This window comes from Schistocerca americana, chromosome 10, assembly GCF_021461395.2.
Source record: "Schistocerca americana isolate TAMUIC-IGC-003095 chromosome 10, iqSchAmer2.1, whole genome shotgun sequence".
Taxonomy (NCBI): Eukaryota; Metazoa; Arthropoda; class Insecta; order Orthoptera; family Acrididae; genus Schistocerca; species Schistocerca americana.
In genome coordinates this window covers 159,027,818-159,054,237 of record NC_060128.1, presented here as the reverse complement: position 1 = coordinate 159,054,237, position 26,420 = coordinate 159,027,818, and the positions used below count along the sequence as shown (strand labels likewise).

The following is a 26,420-nucleotide window of genomic DNA, read 5'->3' as shown; positions in this document are numbered from 1 at the left end:
ACACAAACACCCAGCCCCCGGGCAGAGAAAATCCCCAACCCAGCCAGGAATCGAACCCAGGACTTCGTGATCCAGAGGCAGCAACGCTAGCCACTCGACCACGAGCTGCGGACTTCTTGCTGGACGAAATCATATTTGGCGAGAGGTGGTGATACGCAGTGCGCCCAGGAACATTGTCTAACTTGATCGCTCTCGTGGTCCAGTTGATACAGTGGGTGGAGGCATAATGGTGCACGGGCGTACTAACCCCGAAATCTTTGGATACGTTTCACTCATTGGTCAACGTTGTTGTGACATTGTTCCAATTCCGCATGTGCATCTTTTCAAGGGTTCATACGGCCCTGACTTCGTTTATATGAATGGTAATGCGCGATCCCATCGAAAAGCGCATGTGGAAGAGTTCTTGGAACAAGAGGATATTCGGTGAATGGACTGACCTCTTCCTTTCCCTGACTGACATCACACTGTGCGCGTGTGGGACACGTTGAGGAGACTATTGCAGTACGTCCACACGCAACAACGACCGTCCAACAGGTGTCAACCGCGCTAGTGATGGGATGGAACGCCCTACCACAAGAATTCTTTACCAACTTTGTGGTCAGTATGGAAGCACGTTGCAGATCATGCAGTGTCATCCGAAGTGATCACACACCCTATCAAGAACCATATCCCGCTTTCTATAATGTCCAGGAGAGCATCACGAATCGCGGTGACTTCATTGTTAATTATTGCCTCGAATAAAAGCGTCATTTCTGTTCGTCTGATTGCGTATTTGTTGCAGTTACCTTCTCTACTATGCTGTACCAGTTTTTTCTGTGTAGGGCCCAAGTTTCATCGAGCTTTGCTATTGGCAGTGATGCATCACACGAAAGTTAGTTTCGTCCTTAAGTTTTCAACTCTACTGTACTTCATCATCCTATGAACCGCCCCCGTAGGGTTCGCAAAGACAAGACTGCACAATTATAGCGGGCAGAAAGGGATATTACCCGCGGGCTTCGCGTATATGTGACGGGGAAGAAGCCTAAAACCTGGTAAGATGGAAAGAACCTTCTGCGTGCAATTCCCTGTGGCTCTGTAGAGTGTGGACGTAGGTGTAAGTGTAGAAAGTGGCGCCACGGTTATGACGCAGGCAGCTAGGCGTCGCCGGCCTAGCGGCTGCGCCTGCGCTTCTGGGAAACGGCAGTCGGTTGCTACACGCCGCGTAGCAGCTGGCTGGAACCTCGCAGAAAACTGGCTACGCACCGCCGTGTTCTGCGAAATCGTCGCTGAAAACTGGAGCGCTCTAGAAAGCGAAAACCGTTCTGGACGCCCTCGAATGTGTCTCCTGCTGTTTAGGCTGCCTCCTGGCCATGAATCTGCGTTCTCAGAGCTTAAATCTCTGTACGAACACGTAATTGTAGCCTGAAGTATTAACGTTTATGGTTCAAATGGCTCTGAGCACTATGGGACTTAACATCTGAGGTCATCAGTCCCCTAGAACTTAGAACTACTTAAACCTAACTAACCTAAAGACATCACACACATCCATGCCCGAGGCAGGATTCGAAACTGCGACCGTAGCGGTCGCGCGGTTCCAGACTAAAGCGCCCAGAACCGCTCGGCCACACCGGCCGGCTATTAACATTTATTTTCTAAACAACATCCACTCCGTTTCAAAATTCAGGCGTCAGAGTTTCCAGCTGAAACTTTACCCCGCTTTCATTTGTACCGGCACACTATACGACGGACAGTCACACGTTGTTGATAAAGACTGTCGAGTCACATTAATGTCACTACTTGCCAGTAACCTGAATAAACACCTCTTGCAGCGCGGGCCGCCGCAAGATGTGCAGGAAGAGTGTCATTCAGGTCCTGGAAGCTACCGATAGGGATCTGGAGCCAATCCAACTCCAGTGGCCTTGCGGTTCTAGGCGCTTCAGTCCGGAACCGCAGACTGCTACGGTCGCAGGTTCGAATCCTGCCTCGGGCATGGATGTGTGTGTGATGTCCTTAGGTTAGTTAGGTTTAGTTCTAAGTTCTAGGGGACTTGATGACCTCAGCAGTTACTCCCATAGTGCTCAAGAGCCATTTGAACCATTTTGAATCAACTCCAATGCCGTGGTCACATGCTCTAGATTTTGTGGTTGAGTATCCACGGCGCGAATAGCCCGATCGAGGTGGATCCACAGATTCTAAGTTGGGTTTAAATCTGGGGAGTTTGATGGAAAGGGGGGGGGGGTACGGTAAAATCATGCTGGTGCTCTTTGAACAACGCACGCACACTAGCGAGCTGTGTGACGTGTTCCATTGTCCTGCTGGTAGATGCCATCGTGCCAAGAAAACACAAACGCATGTAGGGGTGGAAACGGTCCACAAGGATGGATGCTTATTCGCGTTGGTCCATTGTACCATCCAGAATGTCGAGATCAGCCTGGGACTGCCACGAAAACATTCACCGGACCATAATGCATACAGGGTGTTTGTTTTCAGAGGTTCCGTGCCGAACACGCCAATGGCCATCTGTCCGATGGAATACAAAACGTGATTAATCTGTAAAATCCGTGTATCACAGTGGACGTCCACTTGCAGTACTGGCGTACAAATTCCAGCCTTGGTTGCCGATGAAGAGCAGTCAGTATGGGTGCGTGAAACAGCGCCTACTGCAGAGGTTGATACGCTGAACGATTGTGGAGAGGACGCCATTGACAGATGCCTGGTTCATCTTGGCGGTCAGTTGCTGGAACAGTTGCCCATCTGTTCGCACTTACACATGTCCGCAGCCGTAGTTCACCCCTGTCTTCTACAGCCCGTGGCTCACCACAGTTGCCTAGGCGCTGGTTTTGCATATCGCCATATTGTGATACACCGTATACTTTAACTACAGCGGAAAGTGAACGAAATGGTTCAAATGGCTCTGAGCACTATGGGACTTAACTTCTGAGGTCATCAGTCCCTTAGAACTACTTAAACCTAACTAACCTAAGGACATCATACACATCCATGCCCGAGGCAGGATTCGAACCTGCGACCGCAGCGGTTCCTGACTGTAGCGCCTAGAACCGCTCAGCCACTCCGGCCGGCGAAAGTGAGCACATTACAAACCTAGCCGCTTCGGAAATGCTTCCAATCTTGGCCCGAACGCCAATGATCACGACCTTGGGAACATCAGATAAATCGCTCCGTTTTCGCGTTGCAACGACTGCACTGTCTTCCACGTCCCCCCGACATGCTTTATATACCTTCTACGGCTAGTGCCGCCCCTGCCGTCTCTTAGTGGTTACTGCACTTCGACGTCAAGCAGAGGCGGCGTGAGTTTACCATGTATTTGCTACCTAAGCAGGAAACGGAGTAACTAATTCGCACTGACAGATATCTGCACCTACCATCTTTGCCCACGAAGTAACATTGACTACGTATTCTTTGCAGTGTCCATAGAACATATCACAAGTGGCGAGTTTCGGAGAGCTTAAGCGTATAAATTGATGTATAATAAGGGGACGTGGCTCTACCGACTTACGGTACGTTGCTTTGAAGTCAGTGCCGTAATGTTAACATCAGAAGACCACTGTTTACGATTGATTCTTGTTCTTAATTTCTGACATGTGCTCGCCACAGTTGTTTTAAATAGAAAATGCTTTCGTGAACAACACAGTGTCAGGAAGTACTTCCACAGTTTTTTCTGATCTTAAGTGCATTTTTGCTCCAGTAATACAAAACATGTCGCCTCGTTAATGTAACTTTGTGTTTGATACCCTTTTAGAATAACCTAGAAGATAAATATGCGATGTGACAAGGGTCCTTTCGTAATCCAGCAGGACTGACGAAAGTGATGTTTGCTCTATGTTCTGCTCCTGAAAATGCTGACGACAAATTTCGCTGTGTTTTGTTAGTTTCCAACCATTCCTTTTCACAGCGTTTACCGATAGAGCTCTTCGGGCTGTAATGATAGGAAATCTACAGTCAGATGACAGAAATAAAGGAACTGTCGTAAAAGTAAACAGCGCAACCAGAATTCACGTATACACGGTGTTTCAAAAAGGTACGGCCAAACTTTCAGGAAACATTCCTCACACACAAATAAAGAAAAGATGTTATGTGGCCATGTGTCCGGAAACGCTTAATTTCCATGTTAGAGCTCATTTTAGTTTCGTCAGTATGTACTGTACTTCTTCGATTCACCGCCAGTTGGCCCAATTTAAGGAAGGTAATGTTGACTTCGGTGCATGTGTTGACATGCGACTCATTGCTCTACAGTACTAGTATCAAGTACATCAGTACGTAGCATCAACAGGCTAGTGTTCATCACGAACGTGGTTTTGCAGTCAGTGCAATGTTTACAAATGCGGAGTTGGCAGATGCCCATTTGATGTATGGATTAGCACGGGGCAATAGCCGTGGCGCGGTACGTTTGTATCGAGACAGATTTCCAGAACGAAGGTGTCCCGACAGGAAGACGTTCGAAGCAATTGATCGGCGTCTTAGGGAGCACGGAACATTCCAGCCTACGACTCGCGACTGGGGAAGACCTAGAACGACGAGGACACCTGCAATGGACGAGGCAATTCTTCGTGCTGTTGACGATAACCCTAATGTCAGCGTCAGAGAAGTTGCTACTGTACAAGATAACGTTGACCACGTCACTGTATGGAGAGTGCTACGGGAGAACCAGTTGTTTCCGTACCATGTACAGCGTGTGCAGGCACTATCAGCACCTGATTGGCCTCTACGGGTACACTTCTGCGAATGGTTCATCCAACAATGTATCAATCCTCATTTCAGTGCAAATGTTCTCTTTACGGATGAGGCTTCATTCCAACGTGATCAAATTGTAAATTTTCACAATCAACATGTGTGGGCTGACGAGAATGCGCACACAATTGTGCAATCACGTCATCAACACAGATTTTCTGAGAACGTTTGGTCAGGCATTGTTGGTGATGTCTCGATTGGGCCTCATGTTCTTCCACCTACGCTCAATGGAGCACGTTATCATGATTTCATACGGGATACTCTACCTGTGCTGCTAGAACATGTGCCCTTACAAGTACGACACAACATGTGGTTCATGCACGATGGAGCTCCTGCACATTTCAGTCGAAGTGTTCGTACGCTTCTCAACAACAGATTCGGTGACCGACGGATTGGTAGAGGCGGACCAATTCCATGGCCTCCACGCTCTCCTGACATCAACCCTCTTGACTTTGATTTATGGGGGCATTTGAAAGCTCTTGGTACGCAACCCCGGTACCAAATGTAGAGACTCTTCGTGTTCGTATTGTGGACGGCTGTGATACAATATGCCGTTCTCCAGAGCTGCATCAGCGCATCAGGGATTCCATGCGACGGAGGGTGGATGCATGTATCCTCGCTAACGGAGGACATTTTGAACATTTCCTGTAACAAAGTATTTGAAGTCACGCTGGTATGTTCTGTTGCTGTGTGTTTCCATTCCATGATTAATGTGATTTGAAGAGAAGTAACAAAATGAGCTCTAACATGGAAAGTAAGCGTTTCCGGACGCATGTCCACATAACGTATTTTCTTTCTTTGTGTGTGTGTGAGGAATATTTCCTGAATGTTTGGCCGTACCTTTTTGTAGCACCCTGTATACGAGGGCTATTCGGAAAGTAAGGTCCGATACGTAGTGAAATGGAAACGATAGTGAAGCTTCGCACAGACGTGTTGGGCAGTGTCTCTAGTACGGCCATCGACTGCGTCACGTCGCTGTTCAAACTTGTGAGCGCACAGTGAGCACGTAAAGGTACCCAGAACAATAGTGGGACAGAGAGGACGCCCCTGCGGCGTTTTTGATGGGATGTGCTTCATCACCCACCATACAACCAGGACTTGGCTTCCTCTGAGGTTCATATCTGCTCACAAGAACTGCTGGCCAGAAAGACAACATTTTGCCACAGACAACGAACTGCAGACCCGCGTAGAGAAATAGCGGGAAGCCCAGGTGGCTCGACGGGGGTATAGGAAAGCTGGTACAGCGCTGCGACAGATGTCTTAAGTCTGAGCGGCGGCTATGTAGAGTAGTAGGTGGAACGTGCAGCGAACTGTTCCAAATAAAACGTTTTTGATTTTCACTGCGGTTTCCATTTCGTGACTGATCGGAAAGTACTTTGCGAATAATCTTCGTAAAATAAAATATCACTTGAACGATTCCACTTACAAATGAAACGTGATTCTCTTACACTTTAGACTATAATCAAAACGATTAGTACACCCATAAATGACACTAGCTAGCATTTATGACCAAAATACTTCCATCAGAAGTTAATGTTCGGAGCAACTCACATGGTGAATGTCGACTTCAAGTTTGTAATGTCATGACAACTCTCCTTATACAGTAATATATGCATGAATATATGTGAACTCAAGGCCGAAACCTATGACTTGTGTCAGACAACGATAGAGGATGACATCGATATAAATCATAGAATGCCTAATTTCACTGAGAGATCCAATAATTCGTACAATAAACACGCTCCTCTTCAAACCGTAAGATAAACTCTGCATCATAGCTTATTGATCACCTTAAACACCTCTTGGGCATCAGAGACAAGACATAGAAATGGCAATTCACTTCAAAAAACCCTCTCGCCTACAAGCAACTACACAACAGGATTAGTCAGTCTGAGAGAAATGCAAAACTCAGGTATCCACACTCGTTAAATAAGGACAAAGACAGGCCCGCCATTCTGTGGAAAAAATGTACACGGTTTAGAAACAGGCAGACCCAAACCTTTACCTGTACCTCTAGGTCCTACTGTAGATCTAAACCAATACTTCACCACACTGGCGCCTTTATTTGAACAACCCGAAAAGACGCAAAACATCAATTCCATGATAGAAACAGTGGTTGCTATAAGCGCAAGGCAGTTACTCAGTCGCATAACTGTTAATACAGACAGAAAATCCGCTCTACAAATCATTTCGGAAGCTGAGATGTTGCCATTACAGTTAAATGATCAAATTCATTGTCGGTCCACTACATCTAAACACCGGCCCACTTGCACTGAATCAGCGTCACCAAAGGCTTTAGAACTTACTAATTACTTCATCTGAGACAATCTTGGAGGGCCACGGTTCAAATCCGCTACCGACCGTCCAGATCTAGATTTTCCGTGATTTCCCTAAATTGCTTTAGGGAAATACCGGGATGGTTCTTTTCAAAGGGCACGGCCGACTTTCTTCCCTAATCTCAGCTTGTGCTCCATCTGTAATGACCTCGTTGTCGATAGTAAAGAACCCTAATATTCCTTCCTTTCCTGAAAATAACCTTCTAGACGTAAACCAATCAAGTTTCCGCAAAGCTCACAGCATGATGACTGCTCTAATAAAGCTAATAGACGAATTGGTATTAGCCATGCACAAACAAAAAGCTACTATTACACTATGTGATCAAAAGTATCCGGACACCCCCGAAAACATACGTTTTCCATATTAGATGCATTGTGCTGCCACTTCCAGCCAGGTACTCAATATCAGCGACCTCAGTAGTCATAAGAAATCCTGAGAGAGCGGAATGGGGCACTCCGCGGAACTGACGGACTTCGAAAGTGGTCAGATGATTGGGTGTCACTTGTGTCATACTTCTGTACCCGAGATTTCCACACTCCTCATTCCTATTTCCACTGTTCCTGATGTGATAGTGAAGAGGAAACGTGAAGGAACACGTACTGCACAAAAGCGTGCAGGCCGACTTCATCTTTTGACTGACAGAGACCACCGACAGTTGAAGAGGGTTGTAATGTGTAATGGGCAGACATCTATCGAGACCATCACACAGGAATTCCAAACTGCATCAGGATTCACTGCAAGTATTATGACAGTTAGGCAGGAGGTGAGAACACTTGGATTTCATGTTCGAGGGGCTGCTCATAACCCACACATCATGCTCGCAAATGACAAATGACGCTTCACTTGGTGTAAGGAGTGTAAACATTGGATGATTGAACAGTGGAAAAATGTTGTGTGGAGTGACAAATCACGGTACACAATGTGGCGATCCGATGGCAGGGTGTGGGTATGGCGAAAGCCCGGTGAACATCGTCTGCCAGCGTGTGTAGTGAGAACAGTAAAATTCGAAGGCGGCGATGTTATGGTGTGGTCGTGTTTCTCATGGAGGGGACTTGCACCCCTTATTGTTTTGTGAGGCACTATCACAGCACAGGCCTACATTGATGTTTTAAGCACTTTCTTGCTTCCCACTGTTGAAGAGCAGTTCGGGGATGGCAATTGCATCTTTCAACACGATTGAGCACCTGTTCATAATGCACGGCCTTTGGCGGAGTGGTTGCATGGCAATAACATCCCTTCGATGGACTGGCCTGCCCAGAGTCCTGACCTGAATCCTATAGAACATCTTTGGGACATTTTGGAACTCCGACTTCATGCCAGGCCTCACGTATCAACAGCAATACCTCTCCTCAGTGCGGCACTCCGTGAAGACTGGGCTGCCATTCCCAAAGAAACCTTCCAGCACCTGATTGAAGGAACGTATGCCTGCGAGAGTGGAAGCTGTCATCAAGGCTAGGGGTGGGCCAACACCGAATTGAATTCCAGCATTACCGATGGAGGGCACCAAGAACTTGTAAGTTATTTTCAGCCAGGTGTCCGGGTACTTTTGATCACATAGTGTAACTCACATACATATTTCTATATACCACTACATAACAGCCATCCTCTTACATTCAGGAAACTAATGTGACAATGTCATTCAAAACCTTGGAGAAATTACAGTCTTTTCTATGTTACAACACGTTTCTGAAACACCATACTCACATTGGTAATCAGAAGTGAATAGTCTTGCTTAATTTGAGTGAGATTGTTAATATTTTGATGAAGAACTGCTCACACAGTAGATATGAGGAGATGGTGTTGGATCATGTAGGAGAAGATAAATCAGTAGGTATTCGTGATCCTGTACGTGGAATGCACACTTCCAAGAATACAGCTTCGAGAATACTATAGGAGCAACAGATAGGCACAGTGTGTGCAAGGAGAGTGTCAAACCCACAGTTTAGTTCTGTCAGTGGATCATTCTACACAGCAGTGCAACGCTGAGGTTCCTACTGTGTGTATTGCTCACGGATGAGGACTCCTTCAAGTATGATGGTGTTTTCATGTGATGCAATAATAACATCTGGAGTGATGACAGTTTATATCCCACATCTGTCTAAGCATCAATGAGTCTCTGCAACTTGTAGGCAACAATCACACAAGAACTTTGAAAAAGCAGAACTCATCCAGTTTTGTTCCGTCGAAAACATCGCACCCCATATTGACCTGGTGTACCAATAAGAAATAATAAACGGAGTAGAAAGTTCTAAGTTCTTAGGTATTCATGTTTTCTAAGATTTATGCTGGAAAAAATCATATAGTAGAACTGCTACAACATTTAGGTTCAACTGCTTTTGCCGTAAGACCACAAATTTGAATTGTTGTAAGGTGCTAGCTGTTTATGCATAAAAAAAACTAAATTTTCATTTCAAACCATTAGATGCTTATCTCAAAGTGCTCAGCTTGCAGTTTCCCTCTCAAGCGTATATTTCTTACCTTAAAAGGTTTGGAAACACTCTGTGTGTAGGTGGGTCTCCATAGTCCTTCTATTCAGTACTGTTGGTGAATTATATACATGAACACTTTGGTTGTGTTGCAGCTGGAGAAGCTGGTCAGTGAGATGGAGTCCATCTACAGCACGGCCAAGGTCTGTGACTACAATGACGCCACCAAGTGTGACCTCAGCCTGGAACCGGGTCTGTATATTTCAGACACATAGCTTTCTCTTATCTTCTTGTGACACAATTGCTATTTTGTCAAATATTTCTCACATCAGTATCTTTAGCATTTAGTGCATCAAACTGTTCTCATTTCACTCAGAAATGGAAATTAGGGCTCAGGATCGTGTCAGCAATGTGCTCGTTAGAGATGGTGTACTGGGCTGGATCAGAATAGAATGGGGGAAGGAAATGGGCAGTGTCATCCTTAAAGAAATCATTCTGGCATTTGCCTTAAGGAATTTGGGGACACTTCAGAAAACTGAAATTTGAATGCCCAGACTGGGTTTTGAACTGCCCTCCTCCCAAATGCAAGTCCCATGTCTTAACCACTGCCCCAACTCAATCAGTGTTTCACTCACTCTGTGAAGGACTGTAGTGGAATAAGCATAGAGACTAATTTTGCTTATGACATTCTTAAATGGAGCAAGAATTGGGATAAATTTTTCTCAGCTTGACAGGAAGACTGTCCATTTTTTGAAGTAATCCATTTGTGGTCAATGCAATTCCTCCAGTGTACTGAGTGTATTGTATCCTTTAAGTGTGATAACAGAATGGCTGCCATAATCTCTTTACTGAGCAACAGAATCATTTATATGGCGACTGGCAGGAGATGTCAAATCACGTGTGGATCCACGCTTCGCTGCTCCTCCACTGTTTGTTTTTTGCTTTGATTTTGTCACATTTACATTGAGTATGGTACCTTTTCTAACTACTTCTCATTAATTCACTTTATTTTTAACTATGAATTTAAGCTTGTACATCGTTGTTGTTGTTCCCTCAACCTAGGTCCAGGGTGACTGTTTCATAGAGGCCCTATCAGATTCTTTTTCCAATCTTTTTAATTGGCCAAGGTACTCCATGTTCTGAAAGCTACTTAATTCCATGACTTTTGTAGGATTCTGTGTCAACTGACCTGCTGCTGGCTCACAAATGGATACATTTACTTTTTTAATCACATTAGTATTAATTGGTTGTTGTAGCTTATTCATTCTCACCTAACAATGAAACCTGACATTCCTATATGAATTATTAAGCGGTTACTACAAAATGCTGGAGAACAAACACCACAATCAGTGCTAACTTACTTATTATCTCAATGCAGTACAATAGTCATTGTCGTAGGAAATTGTAATACAGCAAATTCAGGTCCACAGGTCTTTCTTAGATGCAAGTATCTTAAACTGGCTGGGTTTATGTAAGTAATTCTTTAAATTGTTTCAAACTTATGTTTTATTCTCATTCACCTCAATACATTTATTAAATTCCGATTGTCATTCACTACATAATTTCTTCCAATTACTCGCTATTATGTTCACATTACAACTTTTTGCTATGAACTGTACATAATGACTCTCTGTTGCAGAATAAACTATGCATCTGGTAAAGATGCCAATCGAAAGATAACATATACAATCAAATGTTTAACAGCAAAACTGATCTCCAAGATATATTCTTAAATTTAACTTAATTATAAAAACGTTTCAATACTACAAAACAAATTAGTTAATTCACTTGCAAAATGTAGAAAAATTGCAATTTGGCTAGAATATATATATATATGTTATTATAAAAGTGATTTGGATTTGACAGATCCACATTTATGTATCAAATATGCACTGTTCTGGCACTTACAAATTATAAATGATCAGAGTTACACACCATGTATCAAATCACAAAGTCTAATATCCTGATACCAGCTCTGAAAATAACAAATGATATGAGTGATATGCTGCATCTTGAAACACTGTAGTGAACATACTGATAACATTATATTGTACGTATATGCATCGTAGGACTTTGCCTTGCCCCTTTATACAGTTTGTCAGTTTATGATCAAAGTCATCATGGTAATCATACTGATAGGTGCTTGTTTTGTGCCTGCAGAGCTGACAGAAAGACTGGCAGAGAGCCGAGACCCTAAGGAGCTGTCTCACATATGGGTGGAGTGGAGGCATGCTTCGGGAGAGAAAGTCCGCTCACAGTTTGAACATTATGTCGCTCTCAGCAATGAAGCTGCTGTCCTGAACAGTAAGTACCTACATGAAGATGACATTATTTCTGTTGAGACTATATTTATTCATTTAAACCACCATTAGCGTAAGGGACAGTGGTTTAAGTGCCACACTAAGGGTCTAAAGTTGCAAGGTTTAATCTCTGGTCACTCCCAGGATTTTTATCAGTCACTTACCACTTCTTATACTTCTGGCAGTGGTTTTAATTGGTGAAATGGCAAGCTGAACAGTGTTTTGGATGCTACATTAAACTATAGGCCATGCTATAACCTTCTGCGTAAGTCATTTGAGAGGTTGAAGGAAGACAAGCGCATACCAATTTCAATAGGCCATGCCTAGTAGAGTGCTATCATGTTCAAACCACACTATAGGTTGATGACAACTTTACCTTTTCAATTAGTCAAGTTCAGCTATATAGCCTTTTTATGTGGAAAAAGTCAATGTGGCACCCCAATGACAGTTTATCAGATAATCAAAAAATGTCTAGAGATGAGCTCTGTAAAATTGAAAACAGTGTATGTTCTCACTCATTACCAACAAACTGTTAATGCCAGTGTATTGGAAAAGATATATCTCAAAGATGCATCTGCACCATCTGTGACAACAGAGACATTTGCCAACTCATTTACAAATTGTGTGCTACATCGCACAGTGTGATGTGCTGGTTGCTGTTTGGGTGTCACATGACATAAATTTATGGCCTTGTACCATTGAAGGTGACGTTGTACCTGTCTGCAACTTAACGTGTCATCATTACGGCAGGCAGCAATCTCTCTATTCCTTATTTTGTTGATATTCCAATCTGGAGTATCCATTGTTCAAAACTGGGCTATAGTGGTTTAAGTAAACACATACACAGCCTCAGTAGAAATAATGTCATCTTTCAAGAAGTTTAAAAGAACTATAGAACAAAATTTCAAAAGGTCACTTCTCTTCTGCTTGCAATGGACATTCTGCACCAGGTACAAAAAACGTGAAGACCGCAGTTACAGGTTTAAATAAATTGCTTTCTGGGAAGCTGAGGTGCGCTCCAGTAATGGAAAAGTTCAGCTTCCAGCATTCCAGTGGTATTAATTGGTTCACAAGCTACTTTCCTGTTGGGAAATTCTGAGTCAGTGCAGCATTCTGTTCTTTCTTTCTCTTTTCACAACTGGGGTAAAAGAATTTTTGTTGGTTAGTTCACCAGAATAATACAATTTTATGCCATCTTTCAAATGTTGTGTATGAAAAAATTTATGCAGGAGGTACACAAATTAGGTATGATTACTTTAGACTGTTTTAACATCTTCATCTTTTGGACTGGTCCAAAAAGTAAAAATTATCAACATACCATAACTTTCAACTGTGTCCATTCAGGTGTTAGTATCATACACAGTAACATGTTTTAAGCATCATATCCAGATAATTTGGTGTTCCTACTTGATCTCAAAGTGTTCTAAATCTGGTTCTAACACAACAATCATATATCACCTCATCCATAATCTCAAACACTGTTCAGTATTTACCATAGCAGGAATTTAGAGCATCTCAGTTCCCCTACAATAGATAACCAAACAATTCTTCATGACTATTTTGTTTAGTAGCTGATGTACTTGTAATACAATTAACTTGAACTGGCTTTATTTATTGATCATAGCAAGGTCCCTTCATAAAATTTGCTGTTTTTTTTTCTACATTAACATTGCTGCAGCCCTGTGCTGAAGTGATACACAGAACAACTGAGCAAACATCATATTGAACTGAAATTAAAATGTAGCATTTTACAATTTTAAATATAAAAATTCACAAGTAACTGTGTATAGTTGATAATTGTATTTCTTGCAGAGGTTAGGTTATGTTAGTGTTTTTTAACGTCCCGTCGACAACGAGGTCATTAGAAACGGAGCGCAAGCTCGGGTTAGGGAAGGATGGGGAAGGAAATCGGCCATGCCCTTTCAAGGGAACCATCCTGGCATTTGCCTGAAATGATTTATGGAAATCACAGAAAACCTAAATCAGGATGGCTGGAGACAGGATTGAACCGTCGTCCTCCCGAATGCGAGTCCAGTGTGCTAACCACTGCGCCACCTCGCTCGGTATTTCTTGCAGAAGCCTCTTCAGTGACCTAAGGGCACACACGCTCACACCTAAACTAAACCCACACCTGCCTCCCCCCCCCCCCCCCCACACACACACACACACCTGCCTCCCCCCCACCCCACCCCACCCACCCACACACCCACCCACACACACACACACACACACACACACACACACACACACACACACACACACACTCACTCTATTGTCCCATGTCCAATTTTAGTATAATTCTCTTCTTTAGTTTTAAAAAAATCAAATGAAGAATACATTTGGTGACACCATTTCTGGTGGGCTAACTGGCTAACTTCAATGATAACTAAACCAGAAATGATGCAATGTATCAATTTTTTCTTGACAGTTTTTGTCAGTTTCAGGCAGAGAGGGAGATGGGGGGCTGGGGAAGAGAGGGAGGGAGGGAGAGAGAGAGAGAGAGAGAGAGAGAGAGAGAGAGAGAGAGAGAGAGAGAGAGAGAGAGAGAGAGAGACTGCACTTTTTAGAGATGTATGTGTGACTTCGACCTCGATTTTCCAGACTTCACAGATGCATCGGCATACTGGCTGAAGGACTACGAGGCAGAAGACTTCCAAGACCAAGTGAAGGCCCTCTGGGATCAGGTGAAACCACTTTACCAGCAACTGCATGCCTACGTCCGCCGCAGGCTGAATGAGAAATACGGGGATGATGTCGTCAACCGCCGTGGGCCAATCCCAGCCCACTTATTAGGTAATGTGTGTTGTTTCTGTACATTTTGACATGTGTCAAGTGCATCACACTGGGATAATCTCAAAAATATTTCATTCATTCAGATGTGACAGTTGTACTGTATTGTATGGAACTGGTGACCTAGAAACGATGGAGAGGCTTCGTCCCCGCCGTAGCCCTCAGTGGTTCACAACCCCATAAATAGGCTACAGCAGTCCACTCACCCCACCGCCACCCCACACCGAACCCAGGGTTATTGTGCAGTTTGTCCTTAGTTTTATGTATGTAATTGATTTTCTAATTTATTTTGACTATTCCTGGTTAGTACTTTCATTATAGGGTGAAATCAGTAATTGTTTCATAACTTAAATTCTATTGTTGACTTATAAACATTTGTAAGATGAATTACAAGTAATCTTAAAGTATCTATTTGGCTCTCTTTGAAAACATGTTAGTGAAACCAGCCTTTAATTAATACAAAAGTAATTAACAATTTTGTCAAAAGTATTGTTTATATAATGATTTATGTTAATTTCATGATTCAAACAAATAATTCGGCTTAACCCTTGTAGTAGAAGACAATGTTAAAAAGAAACAATTTTTCGATGTATTCAGTTAATTTAATGAGTTAAGTTTTAATTGTAAATTCTGTAAATTAAATTTTGAAGTATGTGTTGTTTCAGCACCTATTATTGTGAGGATATATAAGGGCCCGATTTTTGCTCCCGAGACATTCAGTCCACGGCTGAGTTTCAGACGAGGAACCTGTATTGGTTAGATCAAGAACAATGCATCCATGAAATAAATGTAACACAATTAGGCCATGTGTTACAACAAGAACAGTGCCTGTTCCATACATACCTGATTACTCCGAAAGAACTGTGAATTATGTGGTTATGTTTTTACTGCTCATAGATATTCAACAGTAAACTATTGTAGCAGTATGTGAATGTTTGCCTGAAAACTATTAATGAGGTTTACTGAAGGTTAAACAATAGTGCACTGGCCATATTAAATGTGTATATGGGGCGGCTGTGAAAAGTGAAAGTAAACAACTGTAAAATGCAAATGTGTACCTGTCAGCTACACCATTTACAGTAGACAGTACTGCACTTCCACCCCCTAGTTTTTCAGCCAGTACATCGACACCAAGGACAACAAATGAAGAAATAAAGAAAGCAGGGAATGTCATCACAATCTTGCTTTACATACATGACATTTTATAGGTAATCCAATGAAAAACTGTGTGTATTTGCATGAACTTTCATTGGATTTCCAATGGTGTTCCACTGTTTACTAATTTTAATTATTACAATACATTTTATATTTACGACTATCAACAAGTCAATGACCAAATGTGTACAGTTTTCCTGAAAATGTACACATTTCAGATATTGTGAAATACCAAATACTACAATCAGATAAGGTGCCCAGAACTGCTTTGCAACTGTTTGCTTTGACCTGCAGACACGTTTCAATGACGAGGGACAGCCTTGCAAAGCCCAAGTCAAATACTGACCCATAAAGGTGTGAATAACTTTATTCAGTTATACAATGAATTACAATATACCAGAGTATAAAGGTAATGTACAAATAAATAATTGTAGAATAGGCTGATGAGAACAAATAATGTACATGCAAATTTCTTGAAAAAAATTAAATTTACATTTTTACTGCAAAAATTGAGGTGACTCGTGATTCTTCAACTACTGCAGATGATGAATGTCATTGTCAGCTAAAAGGTGCATTGGTGTACTGCGATAGTTTTCTTCAAGAAATGGACCTGGTTTGAAAATAACAGGCATACATTTTCAGGAAAACTATACATGTTCTGTGGTTTAGTTGTCAATAGTTATAAACATAATATTTGTAGTAATAATTACAGTTAGCAAACAGCCAAACAAAATTGGAAAATAATTAAACATTCATGCAAATACACATGTTTTTTGTTATATTATCTTTCAAATGTCCTACAAATGAAATAATATGATCAGTATGGGGGGGGGGGGGGGACCTTGAATAGAACCAGCAATTATGGACCTTGAATACTAACCACTTGACTGCAACCATCTCGACTCACTGTTGCAAAGCACCGGTACATGAATGCTTAAAGCTTCTCTTGCAATTTTCTTGCACTTGTCTTGGTAGTATGCCTTGCTACTTGTGCAATTATGGACCTTGAATACTAACCACTTGACTGCAACCATCTCGACTCACTGTTGCAAAGCACCGGTACATGAATGCTTAAAGCTTCTCTTGCAATTTTCTTGCACTTGTCTTGGTAGTATGCCTTGCTACTTGTGCATCATGTTGTCCTAATAGACTACTAAAAGTGTACAGAGTTTGAAGTAAATCTGTGATCCATATGTCATGGCCTCCCCATGTTCGTGTTGGTTCTATGAACTATGCAAGTATGATTTCATGGGACAGTTGGTGTCTATCTTAAATCATCTGCTAGTTCTTGTTTTTCATTGTGTCCATGATGCTGTTCCATGATGCAAACAAAGCTGTGATCATTTGTGGCTGACCTGTACATTCAGTATCCCTTAACAGTCCTATATGGTATGGATCCCACTCATTCGAGGAATATTCTAGGATGGATTGTATAGAAGTTTTAGAAGTTGTCGCCTTTGTAGACTAATTGCATTATGAAAGTGAACCAAAGTCTGCCACTTGCTTTACCTATGACTGACCATTTGTGGAATCTGAACATTTGGTGCAAGAAAGGTATCTGCTCAGCGGGAGAGTTTGGGGGATATGTGCAGGGGAGGCTGAGGAAGGCCAAAAAGCAATCTGTGTGCATTTTCAGTGTTGATTTTCACACCTAATTTTCATTCAGTTTTGATAAGATATGATGCTGTAACCACTATGTTGGTTGGTTAGTGTGGGAGAGGGGACCAAACAATGAAGTCATTGGTCCCAAACCACTATGTCTCTTACTCCACAAGAACCGTATGTGTCTGTAAGAAGTGGAATCAGGACTAAAGACTTCTTAATCACTACAGAGTTCTTGTGCACAGTTGTTTGTGATTCTACAAAATTGTCAGTTTAGACTATTCTGGCACTACTTTGCTTAACATGATTGGGAAGACTGTTTTTGATAACTAGTACATAAGTTTGGTGGGTAATGATGCTGTTTACAATAAAGTATTTTTAGTACTGGTTACAAACTGTAGTTGCTGCACTTCGCTTTTAGTACCCATCGAGAAAATGTTTGTATATGAATAAAAATATTTTTTCTTAATATTTCCTGTCTTTGTTTCTTAATTTGCGGATCTTCTGTTAGCTGCTGGTACTAGCTGAATTTAATGATGTGAGGATGTAATTTCACATCATAAACTTAAAGAATGACATCAATAATCATATTAATATTGTAAAAGTAAATGTTGATGACATTAGATACGAAAATAATCCATCTATTGAAATATTCAGTTGGTAACGGTCAGTCATTTGTGGTGTAAAACTGACCTCTTCACACATGACACATATTCAAACTCATTAACTCAATAGTAAATTTTAAAAATTTCAATTTTAGAATCTTACAACCCTCCCACAAATGAATTTCCTTGGGTAGAGGATGAAGACATTGTATTCTGAGTGTGCTGAAATTAGGATTCCTGTGTCAGAAATAGAAGATGATAGGAAGATGGGGAAACATATGGAGAAGTGTGTAAAGGAAAGTGAAGAATGGAACAGAAAGTAATGAAACACTTTCAGGTCTTCAGTTGCTCTTTAAATTGTGTATTTTGCATTTTCATTTTCTGTTTCTTATATTTTCCTCCCTTGTGCTTATCTTTCTTCACATCTCTATTATTATTATTATTATTGGTAATTATAGATATCAGCAATATAATAATAATAATAATAATAATTATTATTATTATTATTATTATTATTATTATTTCTCTGATTGTGGTATGAGTAGCAACAAAAACTGAAACTGAAGACAAAGACAAAACTAAGAATATGAGATTCAGTGTGGAAAGATTTAGATGTAGGGGGATAAACCATACACACAGATGAAGCCGGAGGTATTGACAGTAAAGACTTGTATGAAGCTTGAAATAACAGGAACGCAGTGGCAGATTTCTTTCTCAGTAATCTAACAGAACAATAATCTCCATTTCTATCTTTTTGGGGACAGTGTGTTAAATCCTCATTGTCATTTAATTTATAGACGTGTATCTATTTTGCCCCCTTTACTTTGTTGCAGTTTTGGTCTCCACCCCATACAGACAGAAATGTACTAACCACTGATTTCTATCTACAGGTAACATGTGGGCTCAGACATGGAATAACATTTTTGACATCTCAGTTCCCTTCCCTGGAAAGCAGAACATTGATGTAACAGAAGAAATGGTTAAACAGGTGGGCTACTGTATTTTTCATAAAATTTGTTGTATTTTATTTTGTTGTACCATATATGTCAGTAAATACACATGAAATGTGGGTTATCTGCAGATTTGCTGCCATGCATGTTCACTTTCTTATTTACAAGTTTCTAAAGAATATGTACTACAAAAACAAGGAACATTTGTTTGAGTTGCATCATGCAACTTTTTGAAACTGTAAAATAATTAAAGTGATTTAAATTTTAGGGCTACACTCCTCTGAGAATGTTCAAGCTGTCAGAAGAATTCTTTGTTTCACTCAACCTTAGTGCAATGCCAGAAACATTCTGGAAGAACTCCATTCTTGAAAAGCCAGAAGGGAGGGAGTTGATATGCCATGCCTCAGCATGGGATTTCTATGATTCCAAGGATTTTAGGTGAGAAATTTACAAGGCAATGTCTTAGGTTAAGAATGTATCTGATATGTTGCTGAACTGTGGCTAGAGGTCAGATCCCAGCTACAGTGTGGGAAAACAAATTCAAATGATAAGGGAATTGAAAATGATACGGCATTTGATTCATTGCAACATAACTGTACTGCGGGATACCTGCTGAAGTGAAAAAGACTAAATGATCATTCTCCAAGTTGTCAAATCTAAGTTGAAAAGTTTTCTCCTGGCTTACTTCTTCTATTCTGTTCAGGAGTTCCCTTTAGTACTTGAGAACTTTTCTCTGTAAGACGTTATTTATTCATGTACTCCACAGTTTTTTATGTTTTTCTAATTAGCATTCTGTAAACTGTGTACTGACTCATCCCATGACCAAGTAGCTATGGCTCAAGTGGCAGTCCCATGGGACCAGATAAATAAATATAAAACTAACCTCTAGGAAGGAGTTTACCCTACATGAAGTTTTCTTGTCTACCACTCTCTCCTGGGTGTCTTTCTCGTCTAAAATGTCCTTTTTTCAATGTGCAGTTTTACTTTCTTACTCAGAATGAGGAAACCTCTCATTTGCCATCATCATACTGATAGAAAAGAACTGGATTTTCCAGACATGGAAACTTTGCATCATTTATTTTGGAGTCTACTCATTCCAGTTGGACAGGAAGTGCGGGAAGTTCAAATAGATGGATAGAGCTGCCAGCATTTGGTTTCTGTCAGATGTTTTTAATCTATTCGAATACAAAAATATTAAAAAATTACAATGTTTGTTTGTGGTCAAATGGTACATATGGAGTCTAGCTTTATATGGGGGAGGATGTGGAGATTCAGAAAGACAGCAGCAGAATTTAGAAAATTTTGTTCTTCCCTGCATTTCTAATCTCTGTGAAGTATATCATCATCATCATCATCATCATCATCATCATCATCATCAGTAGTATATAGTGGTGGTCAGCGTACACATTAAGCCCTCTCATTACACGGGAGATTTGCAGCTGCTGAGGAGTGGAGTAGCGAGTAACGCATGGCTCGACCACAGGTGCTCAAGAGTGAGACAACTCAGTCAGTTTTTTAACAGAAGGGAAACTGGCATAGTGTGAAAATGAATAATCTCTGATTAAAAACTGCATGTGTGATAAGTACATGTTTAATGAGTACAGTATTTCACCATCACAGTATTTTGATTTTTGCACTTTCTTGCTTAGAAACATCAGTGTCAGAGAATGGTCACATATTTTGTTTGTTTAGCATGTGTCTAGAAGCAAAACTCTGTGTGTTACAGTTATGCTCAGTTTACAAAATAAGTTCATGACAGTTCATTGGAAAAAATAATAATATTAATTTCAGCTACTATTGGGTATTAAAAATATCAATAATAAACAATTGTTCTGTCAAGTATAGCTCCATTATTATTCTCTTACCTCTTTAAAATACTAAAGGAAAATTTTCAAACCTAGAGGGCAAGAGAAAAGCGCTGTGGAAAATATTATGATTATTATTTGCACAATGGTCCCAAGCTGAAACTTGGTCGACACTTCCTTCAGTAAATAAGAAATATCATTTAAAGTGTTTGAAGAAATCAAAGGAACACGTTTTCTAATTCCATTGTCAGCCTCCTTAGCTGAGTAGTCAATGTGTCTGACTCCCATGCAGTGGGCCTGGGTTCGATTCCTGACTGAGTCAGAGATTTTCTCCTCTTGGGGACTGGTGTTTTACTTACCATCATTTTGTCATCATCGACAAGCAAATCACCCAGTGTGGTGTCATCTGAAAAGACCTGCAACTCAGCAGCCAAATTATGCTAGCTGGGCTCTCCCTGCCATCAGTGCCATACAATCATTCTAATTCCATTCCTAAAAAATGTTTTATGTACTATGGCATGTCTTGATATTCCTGAAACCTCATTTGTGACAGAACTTTTTAGTGTATGTGGAACTGAGATAACTTAAATCAGAGAATGAGTGAAAGGGGTGCATCAGTCTTGGTAATTGGATTACACTATCAGAAACTAAAAAAGGTATGAAAATAAAACTTAAACACTATTATTTCAACTAGTTGTATACATGAGCAAGGGAACCATCAATGAAATTTGATAACAGTGTCTGGAGTACTTCATCCATTGAATATGAGATTAAACAAATTACTAATAAAATTATAAACAACTCGTAGCTTGGAATTATCCCAGCTGTAACAATTCCAGCTTATTCCAGGTATGTCTACTAGAACATCTGCTAGCGTTGGTAGAAAGTGCTCCTTCGTCACGGTGCCACTCTGACAATAAGCACTCAAGCGTCTAAGAGTCTCACAAGAGTGAATTTTGTGGCTGTGAGAATGCCACACGACAGCCTATGAGTGAGTTTGAAGGCTGTGATGATCTTTTCTAGTAATAGTACTGCCTTGTGGCATGCCATGATGTGGTAATTTACTATCTCTCTCTGTACTGAGCTTTCATCTTCAGTTCTGTGCAGCTATCACTTTCCTCACACATTTTCACAGCCAAAAGCAAAATAGTGAGTCATTGAACAATACTGCACTTTTTACATCTTTGTGAAAATAATGTAGCACAACTTACTGAAGCAGGTATCAGATCCACAGCAACCTGTGAATCAATGTCGGTTTTGTCCAAACCGCATCCGACAGTCAGTGGCATTTGACGATAGTGCCAAATTTCATTAACAGTGACATCTGCCCAAAAACATGGGTACTTGATGATCCACTTTCATAGCTGGTCGCCCCCCCCCCCCCCCCCCCACCACCACCACCACGCCCCAAGCAACCAGACACAATCATTCATCACGCTCCCCAACAAAACTTTATTACAGCATTAAATTGGCAGGGGAGGGGGGGTCCACTTTTGAGAAATCCAACATCAGCTCCAATACCAACAGAGCAGAGTGTTCAGTATCAATATTGGCAGTCACTGCAGGCCTTATCTGCAGGTAAAAGTAGTTTTCTCCTTAGCTGATTGCATACTGACTACAATAACACAAACTGTAGTGTCTGCTATACAGTCACAGATATTTGTGAAGACCTTTCACCACCAAACTCCATTTGAATCACACAGGGCTCTTCTAAAGCACACAGAAATGTCATGGTATTACCATCTGGTAATAATTAGTGATGTGCTTATGAATCACTGACTCTGTTGAATACCTAATAGAACACTTCTCATCGAATCATCTGATGTTAAATATTACATTTACTTTTTCCCTTTTCTCAGCTACTGCCCAGAATGCCCTTTTCTTGTGTTTGCCACATCTTTGTGTGTGTGTGTGTGTGTGTGTGTGTGTGTGTGTGTGTGTGTGTGTGTGTGTGGTGTGTGTGTGGTGTGTGTGTGTGTGTGTGAGAGAGAGAGAGATATCATGTACCGTGCAAGTAAGCAGTGGAAAGGTGTACATAAATTATGTAATATAAGACATACTTGCTGTTAATACTGATACTGTTAGATGTGTTATTAATTTACATATTTTTGCAGTATATTCAGAAATATGTCAAATATATATTTTTTAATGTAATGCTTCTGCTCTTTCATGATGTTAAAAAAATAGCACTGGCCTGATTCAAAATTTATAGTTAATTTTGCATACTGTCAGCCGAGGAGCTTTTTTTCCCTACATACAATCTCTTGCATATTATTTAACAGTATATGAATATTAATGTTCTTCTGTCTTTACAGGATAGATGTGCTATTTATCTGTTACTGTAATAATTGAAAGCATAAAGTTTGACCACATCTTAGGATTACAGCTTTATTTTTTCATCTGTTCTGGTACCTATTACCAAGCATAAAAACTGGCTAATCTCAGAAACAAGAAACTATATTAAACTTTAGTAGATGAAAAGCGAAGCAATTGCCTAAAATCTAGGGCGGAGAGCCCGCGTTTTTTTTTTTTTTTTGTTCCAGTCCACAGAGGAAATTTGTGATAGAATTTTGCAATGGAATTGTTTTAACACAGATATTTTAAACATTGTCAGTAAAGAAACAATGTTAATGACATGTAAATAAATGTAAACTTCTGAAGATGGCATAGTTTATTGATGTTGTGTGTCAGGAAAGGTGTGTCATTCATACTAGTGCATTAGCTTATAAACTTTAATATCACGGACACTATAGTTTTGACTTGATGTACTACGAGCACTCCCGTCATTTCACTTGATAAGGGGGCCTGCGAGCTTAAGTAAATATGTGAATTTCACCATGAACCAAAAAGGCTGCCCATGCCTGGCATAAACTGTCATCTTACTTCATCGGAAGAGAGTGGTGTCTCCACTATTAGTTAAATGAGCATGACCATTCGTGGTCTAAGATAAGTGCATACATACTTCTTACAAAACATGTTTAGTTTAAATGTGGTTATTTTAAATAATGCACGAAGACATTTTGAAGCCTGTGGGTTTGTCTAAAGATATTACAGTTGTATATGCTTATATTTTTTGAGGAGCATTTAAGGTCTAAACTATCATTGTGCGTGATTTACATTAAAGATATTTTCTAATTGAAGTTGGCGTTTGTATATATATTATTTAAGTTGTAAAACTGTTTGTGTATGGTGAAAATGGACAGAAACTTGCCTTTGCATAAAGTGAATTATTCAGTAGCTTTTAAAAGACAAATCTAACCTGAAACTAATTAGTGCATTATTTTGAGTATAGAAGAACTTCAAATATTAGTTAGCAAACTTGCGTTATTCTGCTCTGAAGTTGATCTATAAGTGAAAAATTATGAAACTGAGATTACAATGAATAAATGGCCACCAGAGGGAAATAGCTGTTGAAAGTCTGCATCTGCTAAGGATCACAGAATATGTCTATCTGAGACAATTTGTAAATATGAAAGGAGACCCAAAAACTGGAAATACCTTGACATATTAAATTATGCTAGCAAGCTTATGGAAGATACTTTTCATTTTTGAAGTCTTAGATGTCAACTGGGCTGTAGAAAACAGTTTTTGACCAATGTTTACTGCCAGTAATAACTAACAGGTGTGAGACTTGGACATTAAATGAATTCATTGTTGGAAAGCTAATAGTAACCCAACAAGGAAAGGAAAGATCAATGTTAGGCTATGTAAAGGAAGACAGAAAAAAGAAAGCAGTTGATATCAGATGAACAACGAAGGTTGGTGGCACAATCAAAAGGACGAATACCTCAAAATGGCATTGGGCTTGTCATGTCGCTCGAAGGAAAGATGGCAAGTGGTCAAGACAAGTTTAGATTGGGGCCCAATTTAGCAAAAAATGACCAAAGGGAAGATCACTGGATAGATGGGACAGAGACTTCAGAAAGACATTTAGACTGAATTGACAATGGGAAGCTCAAGATAGAAATGGAAGAACCTGCAGGGATCCTATGTTGCTAGCAATTCAGAGAGACCACATTACCACGCGATAAAAACACACATACACATACACTCATGATATGATGCTGTGGAAATTTTGTGAGCTCTGCTTTAGCTACGAGGCAAGGTTCACTTTTATTGAGTGTACTGAGAAAAGATTACATAAAAAAATTTGTATATATTATTTTTGAATCCTCTTAAAGAGTGTAGAATCCATATAAGGTCAAATCGACAGCAAAATGGAGCTTATATAAAGGAGGGTGATCTACTGGACCATTAGTTCACACTCAAAGAAAGACTCATTGTATTCATGATCACCTGCCTAGAAGATTACAAGAACAGCCCTTCATGGCAGAATCTATAGATATTCTCCAGTCTCATAAGCAGTAGACTTCTGCAATCTGAATATGGGTAGTTCAAAATATTTTTCTTGTCTTTAAAAAAGAAACCTCAATAAATCAAAAAAAATTCTTCGTGTAGAAGTCATTGTTACAATATACTACCCACAAATATTCTGTTATTCGTGGTCAGTGGCTATCTACTACATTATGTCCACATTCACTTTGTTTTGCTATTCAATTGTTCATCAGCAATGAATAACACACTGCAATACAAAAATAAGTTTTGAAAATGACTACAAAGAAGTAAAACTATTTACACAGGGCTAGTGTCCTAATTTAAGAAAAAAATATGACATTTGATGGTTTAACACATTTTAGTGATTAGGTGAAAAGCAGTAGGAGAAGAAGATGAAGTAGAGCAAATTCCATCTGTGACACCAGAAAAGCCTAAGTGGTCACAGGAGACATTTTGCATATATATTTTTAAAATGGAAGTGGACGATGATAGTATTTTTGGCATCCAACACAACAGAAAGTGTGTTTGCCCAAGCACATTGTAGGTCAATTTATTTTTAAGCTTTTTTGTACTGGGTACTCTTACATCGACTACGGGTATTTCTTGAATCCCCCATGATCAGTCATACTGTCATTAAATGGCACTCTCAGTTATATGAACTTTTTCTGAGGACTTCCGAATTTTGAATTACTCAGAGTCTGCTCTATGCCGTTACCACACACACCGTGAAAGTACAGTTAAACAAACAACAGCGCACACAGAGGCATATAAACAGCCATTCTTTCCTGCCACTATTTGCAAATGGATCGAAAGATATCTTAGTATTCAGCACTATAAAAAGTACTCCATGCCTCAAACTTTATAGGAGAGAATTGTGCATTGAAATAACAAAATGTTGATACTTAAGCATGGCCCTGAAAATGTAGAAAATATATATGATGAAGATGCTTCAGTGCCTAAGCCATAAGGTTTCCTCTAGGAGTAATAACATAGTGTTCTTCCTTCATTAGCTCTTGTAATACCATTTTCTGGTTTTTGTTTTACTCATTTTCTTTAGTTCATCTTTTCTAGTATACAGTACTGGAAGTAACTAAGAAGGTGACACCGTAAGTGTTGCACATGTAAGTAATATGACACTGAAGCGGAAAAAAACAGCTAGAGAGCATGTTATGTAATTTCACAGTATCAACACGAGCTTAAAAATATTCACATAAGGCAGCAACATTCTCTTCAGCAACCAATGGAGGAGGTTGACATGGATGGAGAGCTTCATTGAGGCTGGAGCTACCCATACAGGATACTCTGAACCATCTGAATGTGGTAGGGTTAAGTGATCCACCTTCTCCGTAAGCTGTGGGCATTACATTGATGTACAGTCACCTGTCCA

General features: G+C 40.3%; 1 protein-coding gene across 2 annotated transcripts in view; it reads left to right on the top strand.

The window, feature by feature from the left end:
- Nucleotides 1-26,420, top strand: part of LOC124552635 (angiotensin-converting enzyme-like) — a 291,412-nt gene that overhangs the window by 239,317 nt on the left and 25,675 nt on the right. For both annotated transcript variants that reach the window (XM_047126963.1, XM_047126962.1), the window contains exons 4-8: nucleotides 9,647-9,743; nucleotides 11,652-11,795; nucleotides 14,393-14,584; nucleotides 18,834-18,931; nucleotides 19,162-19,331. In XM_047126963.1, coding sequence (XP_046982919.1) covers nucleotides 9,647-9,743; nucleotides 11,652-11,795; nucleotides 14,393-14,584; nucleotides 18,834-18,931; nucleotides 19,162-19,331 — 701 coding nt within the window. The remainder of the gene's footprint in view (nucleotides 1-9,646; nucleotides 9,744-11,651; nucleotides 11,796-14,392; nucleotides 14,585-18,833; nucleotides 18,932-19,161; nucleotides 19,332-26,420) is intronic.